Source organism: Ixodes scapularis, unplaced genomic scaffold, assembly GCF_016920785.2.
Source record: "Ixodes scapularis isolate PalLabHiFi unplaced genomic scaffold, ASM1692078v2 PGA_scaffold12__126_contigs__length_90152505, whole genome shotgun sequence".
Classification (NCBI taxonomy): Eukaryota; Metazoa; Arthropoda; class Arachnida; order Ixodida; family Ixodidae; genus Ixodes; species Ixodes scapularis.
Window position 1 is genome coordinate 82,415,249 of NW_024609838.1, and position 15,585 is coordinate 82,430,833.

General features: G+C 45.7%; 1 protein-coding gene across 1 annotated transcript in view; it reads right to left on the minus strand.

Moving 5' to 3' along the window:
- Window positions 1-706: 706 nt before the first annotated feature.
- The window catches only part of LOC8051998 (solute carrier family 35 member E1 homolog), a 37,332-nt gene continuing 22,453 nt past the window's right edge, over window positions 707-15,585 (minus strand). Inside the window, exons 4-6 of the mRNA XM_029980017.3 lie at window positions 13,742-13,867; window positions 8,310-8,555; window positions 707-6,337 (exon numbers count right to left, since the gene is read on the minus strand). Of these exons, the coding sequence (XP_029835877.1) occupies window positions 6,161-6,337; window positions 8,310-8,555; window positions 13,742-13,867 (549 nt within the window). The 3' untranslated portion in view covers window positions 707-6,160. The remainder of the gene's footprint in view (window positions 6,338-8,309; window positions 8,556-13,741; window positions 13,868-15,585) is intronic.

The following is a 15,585-nucleotide window of genomic DNA, read 5'->3' on the forward strand; positions in this document are numbered from 1 at the left end:
GCATTCCACACCATCAAGATCACCGTTCTTAGCAGACCATAGGTAGGATCTTGATACGAGGATGCGGGGACCTCTGCCAGGCCAACCATAACACCCCCCCCCCCCCCCCCCCTTTCCCGTTTTCTTCTTTCAAGCTTCGCATTTTAACGGATGGTCTGAGACCTTCCTCCACTGCCCCCCCCCCCCCCCCCCCGCCCCCCAGCATTAGTAAAATCAAAATCATATCTCGCAATAAAATAGCTTGTTTTCAGAGATGTGACATTTGGGGATTAGTAATTTGAGGGTTGCAGGTACAGCATGTGCTGAGTCAGCAGTGATGTATATTTTATGTGCATCTAGTACATCTCGATGCACCCCCGCCCCCCTCCTAACCTTCTTGTAGGGACCCCCCTCAACTTATGGGAGATTTTAAGAACTGCCGCTAACCCTAGTGACGCCACGGATATATTAGGCGAGACTGTCACACGTTGCTGCACCAGGCGGCAATGCTCGCAACTACAGCACCCTTGGCCGTGCAGAGGACCTCGACGTCACGGGCGCGAAAGGGATTGCACTTCTCGCTGGCCAATTTTGAAGCGAGAGGTAGAGAGAGCTCGGCGGTCACGTCATCTCGTTTCCGTGCCCCTTCCTGGAGGAAAGGTCCCTCGTTATTCAACTTTTGCATTCAGGGAGAGAAAACCTTTTTCACCATGGAGAATAAACAATGAAGGGGGTTCATAAAGTTGGACAACTTTATTCCAATAAAAACAGGATTCGGGCGTGTACCCTTTTCCACATAATAAAAGGGACAGTACGGAAGTGAAAATTTCCCCATAGAAAATGCGTGTGGTTCTTCTTGGAAGGCACGTACAATAAAATGAAGAGGAATTGTGCAAAGCAAGGAGGTTACGTATGCGATCTGGCGGCACAAAAGAAACCCAGCCAAAGTAAATAGATAGCTTTACAGAGTCGCGCTCCCTTCTCGAAATAAACTGCTCTTAAATAATCTCCAATCGAGAAAGCACAGGTGGAATGCAGAGAGCACTGGATCACGGGAATGTGCGATGGAAGGTGCAGATGTGCCACGTGCGCGTAGTCTGTTGCAACACGAAAGGGGGAAGAGAAGCCCCTTCCAAAAAGATCTTCGTCCTCTCCAGCGTCCACTCTGCTAAAGTGGAAAGGGAGAAGGACTATGTGGAAGGAGCTGGTCTGGCGCCATTCTTAACCTGCAAACGACCGTAACCTAGTTGCGACATTTTCTAATGACACGAGCGAGGAAGAATGCACATGCAAGCAACAAAATGTCTAGAAATCGGAAGGCGAAGATCACGTACCAAACGCTAACGGAGATAAACTACGTGAAAGGTTCAACAATCGGAGGTTCCAGACTCGAGGCTACAGCCCCGAAGTGACATTTCGGAAAGGCCCGCAGTATTTTTCTTCTTCTTTACGATCGAAATTAAACGTGCGAAGAAAATGAATGAAAGTTGAGTTTGCCAGCATCTTCCTTTTCGTTCGAGGTTTGCTTTATTTTTGCGTTTGCTATCACCAACTAAACCGATCGCGCGCAGAAAAAGCATCTCTCAATTCAAAATAGCTATCAAGACATTGGCAAACAAATGGGATGCTAAGCTTTTCCCACAATTCTTAGTGATGTGAAGTCCCGCGTTGGGAAACTTACAAGATCGAGATGTCGCGCATTTGTTTCACGCTGCTGAGCGAGGGTCTGGAGTGAGCTTCCCCAAAGTACATTTCGCACCACAACCAAACCTCTTGCAATCCCTCGGGAACAAGTTCTCATTTTCAAATAGTGAACCGCTACCCAGGTTTGTAGTCAGTGTTCCCAGTAGGAACCTTCCATTCGAAAAGGCGGTGAGGACCAAACTTGAAAATTCGGGCCTTCGCGAAAACAAATGATTTCAATATATAATTTTGAGCTCCTGGTTCACCCGTGCCTATTGGTGAGTTAGACCGATTTTGTGGCAAGTCAACTGATATCCAAATTTTGCTGGAGCTCTTAAGACACTTTTCAACTAGACTAAATACGGGTGATCAGAATGTGATATGTTCAATTTAAAAAGTTACTCCACAACCCCCTTCTTTAATGATAAAGGCTGCCGTTTTTTCCCCTTGCATGTAACATACAGGAAATTTAATTTTAATTTGAACCGACTTTTTTAAAAATAGGGGGTGAGAGTCAGACAAGTTCTGTCTTCACCATGTATTTACCAGGTTCAGTGGACATTAGCTGAGGGGATAATCGTCACGGTAAGTTTACTAATTAACTAAAATCTCTTACCCAACTTTTTAATTATTAGTTTTAGCAGTCATGATGAAATTGCAGTACTGATGCCAATTACCATTAGAGGCCAGACTAATTTAAAGCATTTATAAAAAAAGTAATTGTTGTAGCAATATTAATCTATCAAATTTAACGTTTTCTCGCACGATTTAAAAATTGAGCTAAAAAAAAACGCTGCAAACCTTGCTCACAATGACGCTTGAAAGAGTGACGTAGTCGTTTCAGTCACATCGTCACTAGTGTCGTCGGTGCACCCACCAAGGACGCACTGCCGAAATAGTGACGACATGATCGAGACGACAACATCACTCTTCATAACATCATTGAGGGCAGGGCTTGGGACACTCCTGTTGAGCACAAATTTAAGATTGAGCAAAAAAACGAGAAATTTGATACTAACATCTCAAGAACCATTACCATAGACAGAACTCCTTTAACCCACAGCCACTATCTTTTTTATCTGTTCTAATTAAAATTAAACACCCTGTATTAATGGCTATTTCACTTTCTAAAAGTGTATTAACACCGAAAATGGCTTTAAATTACGTCCATAAATATAGAAAACAAAACTGAGAGAATCACTTTGCATTGTTCCATCACATTTGCATGAATTAAAAAAATAAACAAGCATAAATGCACCTCAAAACTATCATTACTGCTGGAATGGAGCAGCCAGTCTTGCTAGGAAGTCCTAACCCTCTGCAACATACAAAAAAATCACATGGGCAAGAACAAACATATGTATAGGTAGTGGTTCATATAAGCATTGCAAAATAAGCACAAAAATATTCCACATGTGCACCCACAAACAAAAGGAAAAGGCAATAGTGACATTTCTAAAATGTTGTAATCACACTTTTAACAATCAATCACACTCAACAGAATCACAGGTCAAAGTTTTTTTGATAGTGTATGGAACATAGCCAGACACTCGCAACACTGGCACAAATTTCTTAATTAAAGTAATAAATTAGGTTAGTAAAGCCAAAATGCACCACCAAAGGCAGAAGCAACAAAAATCTAATCTACTTAGTGCATATGATAATTTCTCCTGGCCCACAATTAAAATGGCGAGGGCACCAAAACAGAGCCATAAGCATAGTGAAATAAAGCTTTTGTAAGCCATGCTTCAAATGGCAGCAAATAACAATCTCTCTGTTAGGTTTTGCAACTAATGCAATAGAAATAAACATTGCTTCATAAACACTTAATGCCCGAAACGCCTCTGAACAAAATACAAACTGGGGCTATTATATTCGTTTACGAGATATCTGTCGAGCACACTGAAAATGGGAAATCAAAACAAATTCAGTTGCATTTTCCACCCGTGGAGCAAAATTCTCGGGTATACCCCAACCAATTTAAGTGGTTCTAGCGACGGAACAAAAAAAAGATATAATGTATGTCTGTCATTTGAGACACCACGCAGCTGAAGTATTTATCCGACTCGGGCATCAAGCGTTGAAAATATTTTCCAGGAGAAACTGTCACATCGGTTGTTAGTAGCCGAAATTGATTAAATATAATGAGCAAACAAAGAAAAACAATAAGTGTAAGTTCCGGAAGAAAAAAAAATAAACGCTCCCAACTAGACTGCATAGAACACTAAAACAACCTTAATTTTTGTCACATTGTTCCTTTTTTTTTTTTCATATTGAAAAAGTTTTAAAGTGGAACACTACATCACGCTGCTGTCACAAGCAGGGAGCTCCAGAGACTGTTAAAAGCTGCAATGTACAATTTTCTACAACCGTCTCCTTTAATCAATTTTGATAATTCAAAAGTACCAATGTTACCAGATGGCAAACATAAAATGGCCATAACAAACGAGACACCAGGTAAGAAAGCGAGCTCAAAAGCAGCCGAAAAAAGTAATGGATGAACGTGCGAGATGGCATTAATGCACTTCGCTCCAGACTAGGGCCATTATTGGTGCGGGTCATTTCTTGTGCATCCCCATTCTCTACCTCCTTTTACGCACCTAAACAGGGTTCCAGGTTTCATAAAACGAAGAATCCATTTTACACTACATCTACATAGAGAGTGCCTTCCCAAAAAGCTACGGCCTCCCGAGCACGTTTTTGTTTAATCGAACGAAACAAAAAAGAACATGCACACACAACAAGTAATGACTAATGAATGACCATAGTCTTCATGCGTGGCTTCTCAACCACAATCAACAAAAAATATTGTTTTTAAATGCAACGTGACACAGTCAACAAACTATATTGTCATTTCTAAACACAATGCGAAGAAACGAGAAGACCGAATCTTAATAATCTGACTGGTCCTCAGATTTCAACTCGGAAGGTGACGAACAACATTTAGAATGCTGCATCCACCCGAGGTAAGCAACCTGAACACTACAATCCTACCAAAACAAAGCTATACTTTAGTTTCTATTTAAGAGCGAGCAAAAGAAAGCTGGTCCAAAAACATGATATTCGTACCAACAGCATCAGAGGATCGAAGTGGTAAGTTGAGCCGAAACAATGGCACCGGTCTCCTGAACACCACGGAACGTTTGTACGTCAGAAGATGGAGTCTTTCTTCCAAAGCGAGAAAGCCCAAGAAGAAGGCAGTGCAATGCTCCCCAAAAGACTGCACAAGACACTGGCGTTCAAAAGGGCCCACGAAGAAAAAACATGGCATGAATCTGGAGCAACGTGAAATCCGTACAAAACTGTTTCTTTTTGGGTTAAGCAGCAGCGTTGCATTGTACGAGATATTTTTAGCGAGATAATATTCCCTTTAGCGAGATAAAGAAAAAAAACATCCTAAATGCAATCGTAAAAAAAGAATTATAAAAACACAATTTATTTGTTTATTTTTATGCACGATTATAGCCAACAGGTGACATTAGTTTTTCTCTATCTTCTTACTAGCGGTGGCAGACAACCCTCGGGAGATCCAGACACAAACCGTACTGAATACTGAATACATGAAAACATCCGAGCCAAGTTAAAAAAAATAATGAAATAGTATTGCTGCCGTAAATACCTTTCAGTCCAATTTCACCAGTTTTTGTTTTTTCTTCCTGGCCTAGAACAAACTACTAAACTGTCATCACTCAACGCGAAGGGTTAGGCCACCACAATGCAATCTAATCCAATCTGCTTACGCCTTCAAACTTCCCCAAGTAAATGGTGCAAAAAGGTTTCTCGTCCTAATATTTCTTTCCTACAGCCGTAGCCCGAAAACCTTACCAACGAAAACAGGTGCCATCAACTCTACCCCTCCCCCCCCACCCCACAGCCCAACACCTCAAAGCACGACACACCAAGAAAAACCTTGGCGCGGTCCATTTGTACTTTCGTGCGTTTGTGTCCTCTTTGTAAACTGTGGCAAGACGCGTTGCGCACCCCTTACGAGTTCTGTCGCCTCTGTCGCGAAGGGCCACGGTGCTAGAAAAGGCTATACTCCAGAGACCAGATTCCCAGTCTGACAGAAGACCACAATGGGTTGTCTATACTCTCGGTTGGCAGTGGCGATGCAACCCCGGTGACGGCGCCACATCCGTGGCTGTGCCACCCCCGTGCCACTGCCACCCCCGCACGAAGACGCTCGATGCTGCCGCCGTTTTTGCCGCCCCATGAACAACACTGATAAGACCTATGCGGTCCTCTGTAGACCAGAATCGCGTTCTGGTGCAAGATTGTAGACTACGCCGGGTGCTCCACCGCCCGGTGCGGGGTCGTTCAATGTCGTCGGCGTCTTTGCTGCCCTAGGAACGACAACAATAAGACCTACGCTGTCTTCCGTATGCTGGATTCACGGACCAATGGGAGACTGTAGGCCGTGACAGGTGCCCCACTCCCCGGCGCAAAGTCACCCGGTGCCGCGACGGCCTTCGCTGCTCCAGGAACGACGTGGCCATCGTCAAACTCCCGTTGGCTTGTCGTGGTAGGGTGTGAAAAGGTGCAGCCCCCCGCCGTTGACACCGTTGGCCACCTTGGGCCGGTGGTTCAGGCTCTCCAGCAGCGGGTTCAGGTCCCGGGTCGAAGTGGGCAGCTTGGCTTCGGCAGCATGCTCTGCCTTGTTAGCGTCGTACTTTGCCTGCATGCGCGAGCGTGGAATGGTCCTTTTAACCTGCCCGCCTCGACCATCGCGTTTTTCATACTGAATACTTTGCGAACTATATACGTGAGAATAAATAAAACGGCGCAATAAACTTTGATTGCGTTTAATTAGGAGGATAGTGGGTAGATTTCAAGGCAGCTTGCTTTGAGGTCTGCCTACTATCCTTCAATCAGAGCCAAGCAGAGCTCGGCGTTCTGACGTCACGACAAACCCTGCAAACGAAGCAGACAAACTTACGCTCTGCATAATCTCGATTCCGTCCTTTTGCTCTTCGATCCACCCTGCACACACGTGCAAAACCGTCGCGTTCGACGGGGAGCTCGTTTCCTACCATCTCGTCGTCGTCATCGGAGTCGGTCGCGAGCCGGTCGAAGTCAAAATGACCGGCTTCTACCATCTTTCAAAAACAACACTCGTCGCTACCGCAATCGTGGCGAAGACTCGAAAGAAGCGAACAATGCGTGGATGTCGCCGTCTCAAACGCGTGTGCTCGAGACATGGAAGGTATTTGCGAAGGCCAAAGCGCAACATGCCGAGCCGCGAGTGCATGTGAGGGGACGCCGCGCGTCGGGCATATAACGTCAACGACCTAACGAACCCGGAGGTATTTTTAAGCGGGGCCGATCCGAGGGTCCCGCACATAAATCAATTTGTCCGCGAAACTATCGCGCCATTAATGAAACAAATTTAGCGGGGTTATAGGAACATACGATCGCTCCTAGCAGTATAGTTATCTCATTATTTATTTTTGGCGCGTCCTAACCCCATAAAGTTTCGACTTCCTATCGCGGTGCGTCTTTGTGCCGGTGGTCCTGCTCCCCAGCGATCGAGGTGCGTGACGCTCGAGTGCTGCGCTTCTTTTCATCCCACGACAGAGGCGACACGATGGCTGCATGCCTCGGTTAGGGGGGAAGGGGGCAGGATTGCCGTTGCAAAGATGTAGAGAGCCTAAATTGAAGAGAGGACCCATTTCAAACAAAGGGGAACCTTTACAGTTTAACAGTGGACACCTTCAACAGAGAATGGTTGCGAAAGCGCATGCGCAGCGTCGCCAGGTGGCAAGGAAGACAGCAGGCAGAAAGGCGGAGATGTCTGCAAACGACCTATGCTTTCAGCATCGCTTCGCAGCTTGTACAGCAGATGCAGCCCGTAAACCACGTGACCCCGATCGAGCGGTTGGACACTTTTCGTAGTATAAGGATCCTTCACGCAATGTCAATCCGCCATTTTGTTGCTAGATGTCCCACGATCAAACCTATGTTGGCAACTCTGGCCCGCCCCTCATCTTCTCACAAACAAACGAAGAACCGGAAAAGCGGGGACAGCGGCGGAGACGACTGCGGCGGCCGTCGCCCCCAGTGTTGCCATTACCGCACAGTTCTGGTCGGCGCAATTGTGCACCGCATAGTTTTGACAGAAAAAGCGAGTGGCTAAAAACATGAATTGTTGCGTTCCGCTTTGCAACTTTTCAAAATTAAAGTGCCAATTTTCTTAACGCATTTCAACAGCTCCCTTACCTGCGACGTAATCCAAGCCCAACTGTTTCATATTTGTAGCCAAATAAATTAATTTCAGCGCACTGGCAAGCATCAGAGAGCGGGCGCGAGGGAAATCCTGGATAATCTATGCTGGTCTCTTCCATTGTCCTGGAACCGCCCTGCCTTCCACAGAATGTTAGAGTAGCAGATAGGCTTTGGTGCAGCACTCATTCCCTAGTGCCCGACGAATCTTTCAAATGCACGCCTTTGGCATGCACCGGGCAGCTCCAGACGACAAAATGGTGGACATAATTATGTCAATGAAAACACCCTACAGGCTTTCTACAAAGATGCACTCCAATGGGAAACAGAAACCTAGAAACGCGTCCAAACTGAGTGTTTTTTTCTTCGGAGCAGCGTGACTGCGCTAAAAAAGGCCCCCCCCCCCCCCCCCCCCCGGTGAACCCCACCTTGTTGTAGCAGAGGACCCCGAGGACGGCGGTGAGCATGCCGAGCACGTTGAGCAGTGTGACCGGGTTGTGGAGCAGGAGCAGGGACACGGTGATGACCGAGATGCGCTTGGTGGCGTTGCACACCGAGTAGGTGAGCGGCGACACCAGGTTGAGCACCGTGAAGGCCACCAGGTTCTGGCAGAAGCTAAGGGCCCCGTCCAGGAACAGCAGCAGCAGCACAAACATGGCGTCGCCCTGCGGGAACTGGCCCAAATGCCCACCCCCCCGGGCGACGTTCTTACGTCCGCACAACCTCTGCGGAAGAGCGTTGTGTTGTAGAGAAGGACGACTCCCGTGCGGGCAAAAGAGAAGGGCCAATAACGGCCCAGCAGGTACACTGCCAGATATGAACTTTATTTTAGCTGGATGGCTTTCTTAGCGCCACCAGCAACACAGCCTTTGCGGTTGACGAGAAAGGACCGTTTTCGAACCACGCTCTTTGTCCGTAAACTTTTGTGGAAACTTTATATGTACCGTAAAAAGCACAACAGAATGCAATGGGCACCCAATGTTCCACCGGTTGCACTGCCCTATCCATGGCTAGCGAGTACCACTGAGTGAATGAACCACGAAAAGGTGACAGACGTTCCAGGAAGCTTGTCAACCGACTTTGAACCAGTGACGTTTCCTCGAGGCACGTTGTAGCGAGGCTAGAAATGTGCACGAAACATTTGATTAGATTCACCAAAATTATATGCCTCTGGAATTTCCGAGGGAGCTAGCTAGACTGAAATGTATGTATTGTCACGCAGTGGAAGTGATAGAAGAGTGTAGAAATAAAAATAAATGTTCAATAAGGCAAACTTCATGGATGAAGAAAGAATAAAACAATTAAAACAGGGACAACACAACCACATCTTTCAACTAACAACAGACGAGTAAACTTTCAAACAGCGAGCAGCCGACTATACCCAGTAGGAGTAGGGGAGAGAAGGGGGAGAGAAGGAAAGATATAAGACACGCGAAGTGCAAATCAGGGTGGTAGGGTCATCTCGGATTTTAAAAATTCAACCTCAGTTTTCGTCAGAAGGAGGGAAGGGTTAGACACGTTGTTTTTTGCTGTGGTCATGGCGAATGATTCTATGATTTCCCTGCCGAATCTGCTGTCATGCCCCCCCAGGATTTTTGTGTCATCAAAGAGGGGATGACAACGCAAACACGAACGGGCATGTATGACTATGGGATGATAAGAATCTGGAGAGGCCTTAGAAACTTCGTTGTGATGTTCGCAAAGTCTGTGATTGTGAGTCCGCAAACATCACAACGAAGTTTCTAAGGCCTCTCCAGATTCTTATCATCCCATAGTCATACATGCCCGTTCGTGTTTGCGTTGTCATCCCCTCTTTGATGACACAAAAATCCTGGGGGGGCATGACAGCAGATTCGGCAGGGAAATCATAGAATCATTCGCCATGACCACAGAAAAAAACAACGTGTCTAACCCTTTCCTCCTTCTGACGAAAACTGAGGTTGAATTTTTAAAATCCGAGATAACCCTACCACCCCGATTTGCACTTCGCGTTTCTTTTCTTTCCTTCTCTCCCCCTTCTCTCCCCTACTCCTACTGGGTATACAGTAAAACCTCGTTATAACAAAATGGGATATAACAAACTAATGGATATAACAAAGCAATCCTAATTCCCCTTGCTTGCTAATAGTGCGAAGAAATGGACATTGGCTATAACAAACTAATGGTTATAACAAAATAATTACGACTACTCCTTCAACTTTGTTATAACGAGGTTTTACTGTAGTCGGCTGCTCGCTGTTTGAAAGTTTACTCGTCTGTGGCTAGTTGAAAGATGGGGTTCTGTTGTCCCTGTTTTAATTGTTTTATTCTTTCTTCATCCATGACTTAAACCAACACGCTCTTCTCCCAAGCAATGCAAACTTGCACCCGCAAACTGAAACATGACGTATTGAGCGTCGCAGGTCGGCGACGGAAGAGGGACCGTCCCGAAGCAGCGCACTACCACTGCGTCTGTGGATGTGGTACATGCGAGAACATTCTTCACCGGAACACGCGACGAGACCCAAGAGTGGGCTGGGACTTTGCAGAAGAGCAATGTCTGTTACGAGAACAGGGCCGAGCGGGGTCCAAACCTCGTTCCTTCGTGTGGCAGCCGCACGCACTGCCACCTTCGCGTGGCAATATCAACTCTGGTGCGACAACTTCGGCTGGAATCGTCATCCTTTCTTCAACCATTTTCGACTAGACGCACTAGACGCAACCGTCCCCCCGAATAGAACTTCCGCATTCACTGGCCCAAATGTGTTTATATACTCTTTCTTTCCCAGAACCATATCAAAATAAAGCAACCAGACTCCTCATATGTTTACAACATACTTAAATCAACTTAACATCTTTTTGACGCAAATATTTTGTTTGTATGCTTTTATATATTTTTCACTTGCTCCATCTTTTTTTGTTACAATGTATAGTGTCTAGTATTTTGTAATGTTTTGTGTAATTGCGCCCCTTACTCTCTTTTACTGCATCGTATAATTTGCCCCGCTTGGGTCACAATATTTACTTTCAGTAATCTGTAAATAAATAAATAAAAATATCTCCGAACCCATACACACTCCCGAGTAGGCTCATTGTGGGCTTCAGTTTCAGTTTGCTTCCTACCGCTTCCAAATAGGTTGGTAATTTTTATTTTTTAGACTTTTACTGCCATCTATGAGTGGCGGATGGAAACAACCTTGCTGACAGCACGTGGAAATTTTTTGTTTAGGCAACTTTGGTCTCCACTTTTTCCGTTGCTGTTCAACAATGTCCTTCAAGCTCACGCTTTCGGTGAACTCTGAGATGAAAAAGTCACTACGAACTAAATTCGACGACAGTGAAAACGAGAAAGTTACGGTTCCGGACGAAAAGAGTGTCGAGAAAGGCCGGTTAAAAAGAGTGACCCCAGGATGAGAGCACCTGATATGGAGAAATATCTGGGATTCACCCCTAGAGGCTCCCAAATAATATATATTTCTAAGTGCAGACATATGTTACATAACAACCCTATTGGAAAAAAAAAACTATTTTAGTGCAATATTTGCATTGTGAGACTCATTTGAAGTGAGAAGTGATTCCTAAACGTGCTACAAGTCCTGTGGCACATCAAAGAGATACTACAACGCAATTTCGGTACTTATTTTTTGGTCTATATGTGTTCAGAGGAGCAGTATCGCATCGGACACACCCATATCTTGTTAAAAAAGACACGAAAAGGAATTTTAAAACAAATCAAACAATTAGCAAAGAGCACCTGGTGGATATCGCTAATGCCTCGTTTGTAATGCCCGTCCAGGAACCTTGACAGGTAGTGACAATAACTGTCTCGCCTCCGGCTACCCCGAGAGAAGAGGGGAAGGAGGAACTCCCCTGTCCCCCAAGAATCTCTTTTGTGTGACCCAGAAGTTGCTTGTCCCTCTACAAGATTATAGAAGATTAACCCGTCACTCAAAATTCATACAAAAGCAGTCGCTTCGGTGGCTGGAACGACTTGGATATCCTCTTGACGTCAGCCTCGCCGTAGCTTTGCTCGTCCCAAGACAAACTACGTCACAATCGCGTTGGATGTCACGTGGTCTCCCTGGGTCTTCTCCGAGCGCTTGCCTGAGTGGGCCGTTTATAACGAAAAAATACAGCCACCAGGCTCAAAATACAAACGTGCGATTGTCATTTACAGATATTGTAGATCATATTCAACCTAATTTTGAACACATCAGGTATATTTCAAATTTCGTTGAAGTATCCCTTTAATCGTGGTAAAAATAACTTCTTTCTTCTTGGGCTGGGTGGCGAGGGGTTAATATTTTGTGTACTGTAAAATATCAAGCATCCGCCTGTTCCACAACAAGCACCCACCCCTAAATTTTGTGACATTGGGAAAATACATGAAGGACATATCTTTACCTGTTGCAGGCCTAAAGAGCGTCTATCCCCCAGTTTTGCATAATTATCTCGGAATACTCAGTGGGTGCCTATCAAGGATTATACAGTATTACTTTAATTATATGTTGTTTTTTTTTGTTTTAGTTTAGTGCCTGTGAAACTGCACAGTGTTTCGAAATATGCAGAAATAAGTGCAGTTGTCCTTCACAGGGCAACACACTATATATCTTTTTTCATGCCAATTGCCAGAATATGGGCTGAAGACAACATCCAAGTGATGTTTCACAGTGGAGAACGCATTTGCTAAGGTCATCATTAGGCATGCGCGAATATTGGATTTTGAGTTCAAAGCAAATTCAACTTGAATAATGGTTATGGCCGAATAATTTTGAATTGAATATCGACTAGATTTTTTTATGCCTTTCACTACCGTGCCCTATTAATAAACGAAAATTCAGCTGAACTGTGAAGGTTGTGCCAAACCTTCCACTTGTCCACTTCTAAGCTGACTTAATTTTAATATAACCATATTTATGAACTGTGGCATGTAAATGGCAAACCTGTTTCAGCTGTCCCAATTAATAGGATTTGACACTTCGTGAGTTGTGTTTGTCCTTTGTTTTTCTCCAGTCTCGGGGTGTTGTGTTAAATCATGTTCAATCATCACCGACTACATTGCGCCCTAACTTTTAGTTTGAGGATTTATAAATCTGATAGCTATATGTAAATGTTTTTTTTCCAATTTGAAATTTGACAAAAAGAAGCACGAATAATGAAAGTGGGTGGTCAAGACGTTCCTGCGTAACATATATTTTTGCACAATTGTGGGAGGTTAGCCTCTTTGAGTGTGCTTCTTACCGAGCACCTGTGCACTGCAGGGAAGCAATACCAGCGAAGCCTGCGACCTCTGTGGGTATTGCTTCCCCACAGTGCACAGGTGCTCGGTGAGAAGCACACTCAACGGGGTTCACCCGCCGCAGTCAACACTTGGGAAAGCATAAATACCTCAGTTCATCTCGAAGCGAATATTGAATAGTTTATTATTCGAAACTACTATTTCATAAATTCAAATATTTGTGCAACACTAGCAACATCATCACCAACCAAAACAAGCAAAGTCAAACCGAAAGCAGCAGCGAAACTAATGCCACCTCAAAGACAAGATCCTCGCACGACATAGTCGGTAGTGGATCCCCAACTCGCCACAGCTGGTAAACACACCGAATCTCGACGAGAGTCGCAACAAAGCGGCAGACATGTCCGTCTCGACTTTGCCCCCTGCTAGCGTTCGGGTCCTTCTGACACGCTGCAAGATGCGCTGACGGCGAGGCACGCTGGTGGGGTAAGGCACAGCCCATGTCTTCTAGGCCGTATAGGCAAGACGTGCCAGTGGCACCACCCTGGCTAAAGACGGATCGCGGTTCCGAGTGCCCTGTATTGCACACAGTTTGTGGGCAGACGCGCAATCGGGCGCCTTCGAACGCGCGTCGCCACTCACCAGGGCGGGGCCCCTGGCGAAGCTCCGCACGTCCACCAAGAGCCAGACGGGAATGAAGAAGGTGAGTGCCAGCCTGGCAAAGGTGTGCAGCAGCCGCAGGTAGTGCAGCTTCGTGTCCCTGATCACCTGCGAGCGAGGGGTCATCGGCATTTGGGACATTACGACCGTAACTGCACCTGCTCTCGGTCCGATTGTCTGGCGAGTCGTAGCTAGACTCTCCTCCCGAGGGTCAGCCCGCTAACCGACTGTCGTCCGAGCAACGAGCATCTCTTATAAAGGCCCCCCTGACCCAAAAGTAGCTCTTCCCCACGAACTGAACTAAAGTGGCGAGGCAGGCAAGTTGGTTAGTGACTTGTCAAATTGGGGCGTTAACAATGGACAAGGACCAAAAGGGAGGCAAACAGGACGCTTGCTATCAACCGAACATTTATTAAGAGATAGCTAAAGCAAAAAACAGAAAACACAGAAAAAAACACACAGTCAACTAATGACCCATCAGCACGTGTCAATAAAGTCAATCTCTTTTTGGATAAAAAAAACTGGTGGCCGATTGACGCAGCCTTCTGTACCCTCTTCTTTTATAGCGTACGCTTCTAGCACCTCCCTCGCTATGTTTAACGTGCCCTCCCCACAATCGTGGTAACTTGAAAGTTGCGTTGGCACATACAATCTCTGCAATGAAGAGGTAGGTGTCTTCCCATTGTTGATCGCAATGACAGGTCATGCTCGCGCATCCTTTTATTTACGCATCACACTATCTGGCCGTTGTGCACCCTACCGCATGTCAGCGTAATTCTGTACACCACGCTCTGCACGGGGTCGGCCCGATCTGAAAGCCCAGGCTGGGTAGCACGGAAACATGCTAATACTAAAAAATTTTAATCCATCGTAGCTTCAGTTTATACTGGACTGCATAGAATCTGTGACTTGTCTATGCTCTGTAATGTCTCAAAACTTCTCTTCATCTTTTGAATGAGTGAAATTAACATCTCTAAGTTGACATTCACATTTTTATGACGACATAACGTCTTGACAGCGTCTTTCATGCCAATTAGGCTAAATGAATGAAATGCACTAACACTTTCTTGAGGCAGCTTTGAATTTAAAAGATGAGGCACGCCTTGGCTTCTCACCGGGCCGGGCCGGGCCCGATCAGGTAGGCATCCGATCGGGCCAGGTTCATGCCAGGCCTCATTAGGTAGGCATCCCATCAGGCCGGGGCCGGGTCGGGTAAAAGTAAGTCAGCGGAACCGGGCCTCTTAAAGTAGGCCCGTGCAGTGCTCTACACAACACCCCCGTCACATTCCCCAAGAGTCACACTTTGGGGGAAACGTCCAGAAGGGAGCGGGAAGGGGTCTCCTGTTGCGCCATCTAGTAATTCCTTCATATGCAACACCTTGTGGGCACCAAGCACCGCCTGTCAAGGGCCCGTGCATTTAACATTTATTTGCGCAACACAGTCATGTCTCGTTAATATGGAGCCCTGTAATATGGACACCCTGCTATATCATGAGTGGAAATGGCTTTGGGGATTGGGAGTGGGAATGTGGCTTAGGACGGGGATCTGCAACGAGATGTACTGTTGTGGACAGTGTTAACGACACGGATGGACGTGACATCACAGACGAGAACAATTGCTATTTCACGAAGAATGAGGTGGCTCTTTCTAAGAATTAAATAATGTGTGTTGTTTTTTCATAAAAAAAAAAGAGGCTCTTGGGAGGAAGATGTTGCCCTCTGTATACACCCCCATATTGAAATTCACCCATGCCATGAGTTAAATACACCATATGGGTTATGTACAAGCATTTTTGCCTCGTCATTATGAAGGACACGACATTGTG